The sequence below is a fragment of the Spinacia oleracea genome, chromosome 4, assembly GCF_020520425.1.
Source record: "Spinacia oleracea cultivar Varoflay chromosome 4, BTI_SOV_V1, whole genome shotgun sequence".
NCBI lineage: Eukaryota > Viridiplantae > Streptophyta > Magnoliopsida > Caryophyllales > Amaranthaceae > Spinacia > Spinacia oleracea.
In genome coordinates this window covers 46,048,709-46,055,683 of record NC_079490.1, presented here as the reverse complement: position 1 = coordinate 46,055,683, position 6,975 = coordinate 46,048,709, and the positions used below count along the sequence as shown (strand labels likewise).

At 46.4% G+C, this 6,975-nt stretch overlaps 1 protein-coding gene across 1 annotated transcript; it reads left to right on the top strand.

Annotated features, from left to right (window-relative positions):
- Positions 1 to 388: 388 nt before the first annotated feature.
- LOC110790998 (uncharacterized) lies at positions 389 to 6,115 on the top strand. Its single transcript, XM_021995759.2, has one exon. The coding sequence runs from the start codon at positions 389 to 391 to the stop codon at positions 6,113 to 6,115; it is 5,727 nt and encodes a 1,908-aa protein (XP_021851451.2).
- Positions 6,116 to 6,975: the final 860 nt, after the last annotated feature.

Below are 6,975 nucleotides of genomic sequence, written 5' to 3'. Positions count from 1 at the left end.
CATTATCATGAAGACAACCAACCAAGGGTCACTATCAACAGGTCGCTATCTAACCACAAGGGACCTACCAGATCGTACCCTTGGATTGGTCTATATAAGGAGCACCTCATTTATTGCTATGAGGTAGACAAACACTTAAACACACTTCTTTCTTACTCTCTAATCATCTCTTAATCATCTCTTAATCTCTCAGTAATCTTACTTAAGCATCGGAGGGGGGATCCTCGAACCACCCCCGAGGCTAGTTAATCCATTCTGTTGTGCAGATATCAATCGGCAATCTCGACAGGAATCCAGTATCCCACAGTCAGCTGTTCTCATTCCACACCCGGAACAATTGGCGCTAGAAGGAGGGGACCTTATCCCTTGAAACGGTAGAACAGTCAGCATGGATTTCTCACAGAAAGACGGTAAAAAATCAAAGAAAAGTCAAGAAAAAGCAACAACCCCACAACCGGCGACAACCTCCAAGTTCCAACCCTCACTTCTAAACCCCGTCCATCCGTCACAAGCACAATCAGTTATCAGCCCAATAACAAAAAACACCTCGATACCGGCACAAAGGGAATTTACAGTGGAGGAAGATGATGAGTTAGAAATAGAAAGCCCTGCCAGAGAGCAACCAAAAACTCCGCTGGAACAGACGCTGCAGGAGCGCCTGTCTCCCCTGTCGGAAGTATTCACGGGAGAGCAATTGAAAACACTGTCAGCGGTGATGGCCGCTTTGTCAGAGCTACCAGCCTCGCAGCAGCCAGGGTCAGTCGGCAGTCTAAGAAAGACCAGGTCGACGGTTCCCCAGTTACCTGTTAGGGATCTCCTAACCGCCCTGAATCAAGAAAACACCCCAGAAAAAAGAAAGCGCTCGGATCCGGCGGAAACAGAATGGCCTGAAACAGAGCAAGTCCCCATCGCGGAATACGAACGAAGAGCGCCGGTTCTACAGATAGCTAGACGGCAGACAATCCAGCCAAAGGATTCTCCCCTGTGCCGAGAAATCCTAGAAGAAAGGATGGAAAGGATAAAAATCCCGACAGGGAGATACGATGGGACGACAGATCCGGAGGATCACTGCACCACATTCGAACAGCACATGATGCTGTACACTGATTCTGATGCCATGTGGTGCAAAGTGTTCCCATCCACACTCCTAGGAGTTGCAGCGAGCTGGTATAAGGGCATAGAGGCACACTCCATATACAGCTTCCGACAGCTGCAGGCGTCGTTTTTGTCACGATTTGTGAGCAAACAGAAGAGAAAGAAATCATCGGGAGAGTTGATGTCGTTCGCTCAAAGAGATAGAGAGCCGTTAAGGGATTATCTCACCCGCTTTAACAACGAGTCAATCACTATCCCCAATTTGCAGCAGGAGGTTGCCGTTCTGGCTCTTATGAGGGGAATGCAAGAGTGCGAATTCAAGAAATATCTCAGCCGAAAGTCATACACCAATCTGGGTGACGTCCTGCACAAAGCCAACGAGTACATCAGGGGGGATGAAATGATGAAGATCTCCAATGTGGTAGTGGCAACCGGCGGAAATGTCGGGTACAATCCAGGCTATAACCCACAGACGGGAAAAGGAGGAAACAATTTTCATCAGAGCAATAATCAGCAAGGGGCAGGGCAGAGAAACCAGAATAACAGAAATGCCAATCCACAAGGGCAGAAAAGCCGGCAAGACAGAAGGGAGTCCAGAGGACTCTTTGATAACTACACTCCGCTGAACACACCGCGGACGGCAATTTATAACATAAACAACAAGATGGATGGCTGGAGAAGGCCGCCACCAATGCAGAGTAGGGAAAGGAATGTCAAGAAATTCTGTGACTTCCATAATGAGCACGGCCACCTAACAGAGGACTGCAGAGACCTCAAAGACAACATTGAGGATATGGTCAGAAAGGGGTATTTCTCACAGTATAGGGCAAGGCAGGGCAATGGTAACAACAACTCGGTGGGAGGAAACCCTACCAATTCATACCGGCCACAACAGCAAAATCAACAACAATACCCTAGAATCGAGCAACCATATCAGCCGCCTAGAATCGAGCAAAAACAGCCGGAAACCAGTGCCAGAGCAGAACAAAGGGATGGCGGGAAAAAACCACCCGTGTATGTAATTTCTGGCGGCCCAGTCCACGGAGGGACAATAAGCAGCGCCAGTAGAAGCTTGGAGGAACACAGGCACATGGTAAACTTTCATAACACAAGAGTGTGGCCTAACCCACCCAGCATACCAGTGATGACATTCTCGGAATCGGATTGCAGAGGCATCATTTTCCCGCATGATGACCCATTAGTTCTTACAATTGATATAGCAAATGCCGATGTGAACAGAGTACTGGTAGACGGCGGCAGCTCAGCAAACATCATCTTCTGGGAAGCTTTCAAACAATTGCACATACCAGAGGACGAACTTCAAAGGGTAAACTACCCAGTAATCGGTTTCTCAGGATCTACAGTGTACCCAGAGGGTAGTATAAGGCTGCCGGTGAAAATCGGAGAAGGATCCGAAATGCGAGATCTCATGGTGGATTTCCTAATCATTAAAGTGCCAGCGGCCTACAATGTGATCATCGGTCGCCCATTCATACATGACGTGCAGGCGGTAGTCTCCACCTATCACTTGACAATGATATATATGTCGAACCTGGAAAGGCCGGCAAAGATAAGGGGAAGTCAGTTGGCGGCAAGGTCCTGTTACTTGACTGCTTTGAGAACACCGGGAAGAATGGTCCCAGAAGTGAACTTGACTACTGAGCCGGCAAGGCAAGAGATACACTTGACTACTAAGCCGGCAAGACAAGAACAACTGTCAAAAAGAAAGAGCTGCACAAAAAGGGGTCGAACCGACCTAAACATGGAACACTTTGATGAAAGGCCGGTATCAGCACCAAGACCAATGCCAGATGGTCTGACAGAAAATATCGAGCTGGAGGCTGGAAACATGGATAGAACAGTCGTGATCGGTACGGAAATGGGGAGTGACATGAAGGTCAACCTCATAAGCTTGCTGAGAGAGTACGCTGACATCTTCGCATTCTCGGCGGATGAGATGCCTGGTATCGATCCAGAGATAATGGTTCACCGATTAAACGCCGACAGAAATGTTAGGCCTGTACGGCAGAAAAAACGTAATTTCTCCACGGAGAAAATGACAGCAATACAAGAAGAGGTGGATAAACTTCTGGCGGCAGGTTTCATTGAGCCATGTGACTACCCCGAATGGTTGGCAAACGTGGTAATGGTAAAAAAGTCAAGTGGGTCATGGAGAATGTGCGTAGATTTCACCAACCTTAACAGAGCATGTCCGAAAGATTTCTACCCCCTGCCACGGATTGATAGGCTGGTAGACTCCACTAGCGGTCACGCAATGCTCAGTTTCCTAGATGCTTTCTCAGGGTATCATCAGGTCAGCCTGCATAAATCAGATAGGAAGAAGGCGACCTTTATCACAGATGCAGGAGTTTTCTGTTATAAGGCGATGCCGTTCGGGTTGAAAAATGCAGGGGCAACATATCAAAGGCTGGTTGACAAGGTGTTCGCCGACCAAAAAGGCAGAAACGTGGAGGTCTATGTAGATGACTCTATCGTAAAAAGCCGGAAGGAGGAGGATCATGTTAGCGACCTCCGAGAAACTTTTGAAACTTTGAGAAAATACAGGATGAAATTAAACCCAAAAAAATGCGTCTTCGGAGTAAGGTCGGGAAAATTCCTGGGTTTCTTGGTCAGCGAGCGTGGCATAGACGCCAACCCTGAAAAAGTAGAAGCAATCATCAGTCTGCCGCAACCCAAGAGCGTAAAAGACATACAGCGGCTGACAGGAAAAATGGCCGCCTTAAACAGATTTGTGAGCAAGTCGGCAGATAAGCAAATGCCCTTCTTCACAACCCTGAGGCAAAACAAGAAGTTCAAATGGGGGCCGGCAGAGCAAGAGGCCTTTGAAGCTCTAAAAAGTCACTTAAAAAACCTGCCAACAATAGCAAGGGCAAAAGAGGGCGGCAAATTACAACTGTACATATCGGCGTCGCCAAAAACAGTTGCAGCAGTACCGGTAGCCGAAACAGAAAACAAAGGGCAGCAGCCGGTATATTTTGTGAGCCATGTGCTAAACGGCCCAGAAACAAGGTACACGTTGGTGGAAAAAATGGCATATGCAGTCCTCATCGCGGCTAGAAAGTTAAGACCATACTTTGATGCGCATACAATCGAAGTGCTAACAAACTTTCCTCTCGAAAAAGCCATCAGCAAGCTAGATACATCAGGCCGGTTGCTAAAATGGGCAATAGAGTTGTCCGAGTTTGACTTGGAATTCCGGCCAAGAACTGCAATCAAAGCCCAGGCATTGGCGGACTTCATAGTTGAAGCGTCATACCAAGAGGATGAAATACAAGCTGAAGTATGGGATGTGTCAGTGGATGGTTCAGCTGCACAGACAGGCAGTGGGGCTGGAATAATCATGAAATCGCCAGCAGGAGACATTTTTGAGTATGCTATAAAGTTTACGTTCAACGCGTCAAATAACGAGGCAGAATACGAGGCAGCAATTGCCGGCATCCAAATGTGCCTCGCAGCAGATGCCAAAAGAGTAATACTGACAACAGACTCCCAGCTGGTAGCAAGTCAATTCAGCGGAGAATATGAGGCCAAAGAACCTTCGATGGTCAAATACCTGGAGAAGTTGAGGTCGGTGTCGGCTCAGCTAGAGAAATTCATCATTAATCTGGTACCCCGAGCAGAGAACACACTGGCAGACGCCCTATCAAAGTTAGCAAGTTCAAATGTCGCCGACTTGAAAAGAACAGTCATGATGGAAGTCATGAATAAGCGAAGTACGGAGTCGGAGATAATACGGGTCATGGCCATCACAACTACCTCAGAATGGTACGATAATATCCAAACATACATACAGACTGGAGCGCTACCAGCAGATTTTGCAGAGGCCAAAAAGACAAGAAGGGACTCGGTTTGGTACATCATCCTGTGGGGACGGTTGTACAAAAAGTCATTTAGCCTGCCATTCTTAAGGTGCCTAACAGCATTCGAGTCAGCAAGGCTAATCGAAGAGATGCACGAAGGAACATGTGGGAACCATGCCGGTGGAAAACCCCTTTCCATCATCTGTCAAAGGCAAGGCTATTACTGGCCAACAATGTTAGAAGATTGTCGAGCTTATGTAAAAAAGTGCGAGAAATGTCAAAAGTTTTCAGCTGTGATAAACTTGCCGGCCAATGATTTGATGCCCATTCTGAACCCAATCCCATTCGCACAATGGGGAATGGATATTGTTGGACCATTCCCAATGGCGGCTGGAGGGCGCAAGTTCTTAATAGTAGCAGTGGACTACTTCACCAAGTGGATAGAAGCAGAGCCGGTAGCAAAAATAACGGCAAACCAGGTGAAAAAATTCATATGGAAAAATATAATAACAAGATTCGGGCTGCCGCAGGCAATAGTTTTTGACCATGGAGCACAGTTTGATTGTGCACCCATACAATGCTTCCTGGGGTTATACAGAGTAAAGTTAGCTCACTCGTCAGTATGTCACCCACAGAGCAATGGGCAAGCAGAGGCGGCGAATAAGCAAATCCTGGCTGCACTGAAAAAGAAGCTAGAAGACTGTAAAGGCAAATGGGCAGATCTTATGCCAGAGATTCCGTGGTGCAACAGAACTGCTATCAAGGAGGCTACCGGCAAGAGTCCGTTCAAATTAAGCTTCGGGTCTGAGGCTGTTATACCGGCAGAAATGGCTCTGCCAACCATGCGAATCCAGCATTACGATGAGGAGAGAAACGATCAGCTGCTGCGACATCAGTTGGATTTCATGCCAGAAATCCGCATGAAAGCAGAAGTAAGTTCGGCAGCATACAAAAGCAGAATGAGCAGAGCATACAACAAGAAAGTGAAACATCGGCCTCTAGGAGTAGGAGACCTGGTACTGCGGAGAACGGCGGCAACAGGAAAAGGAAATGCTCAAGGAAAGCTGACAGCCAATTGGGAAGGACCATACCAGATATGGGAGGAAATAGTTCCTGGATCATACCGGTTAATGCAAATGGATGGTACCACGCTCAAAAACTCCTGGAACGCCAGTACTCTGAGAAAGTACTATGTTTGAAAAAAAACTGTAATGATGATGTATGAGCAGGCTAATTGCAATAGCAGTCTGCATTTTGCTGTTATGTATAATTAGGGCGGTCCTCAAATACGACCAGTCCATAAATGAAGGAAGAAAAAAGCAAAAAACAAACGCTGCATAAATCAACACGCAAAGGTAATGTATGGATGTGATCAGTAACAGTAAAGAAAATAAATGCCGTTTGGGCACTTTACTGCGAAGCGTAGCAGTCCATAATAAAGTTGTTGTGATTAGTAGCTTTGGAGAAAATAAATGCCGTTAAGGGGCACTCCATTGTGAAGCGTAGCATTCAACGAAGTGTATGGATGTGATCAGTAACAATAAAGAAAATAAATGCCGTTTGGGCACTTTACTGCGAAGCGTAGCAGTCCATAATAAAGTTGTTGTGATTAGTAGCTTTGGAGAAAATAAATGTCGTTAAGGGGCACTCCATTGTGAAGCGTAGCATTCAACGAAGTGTATGGATGTGATCAGTAACAGTAAAGAAAATAAATGCCGTTTGGGCACTTTACTGCGAAGCGTAGCAGTCCATAATAAAGTTGTTGTGATTAGTAGATTTGGAGAAAATAAATGCCGTTAAGGGGCACTCCATTGTGAAGCGTAGCATTCAACGAAGTGTATGGATGTGATCAGTAACAGTAAAGAAAATAAATGCCGTTTGGGCACTTTACTGCGAAGCGTAGCAGTCCATAATAAAGTTGTTGTGATTAGTAGCTTTGGAGAAAATAAATGCCGTTAAGGGGCACTCCATTGTGAAGCGTAGCATTCAACGAAGTGTATGGATGTGATCAGTAACAGTAAAGAAAATAAATGCCGTTCGGGCACTTTACTGCGAAGCG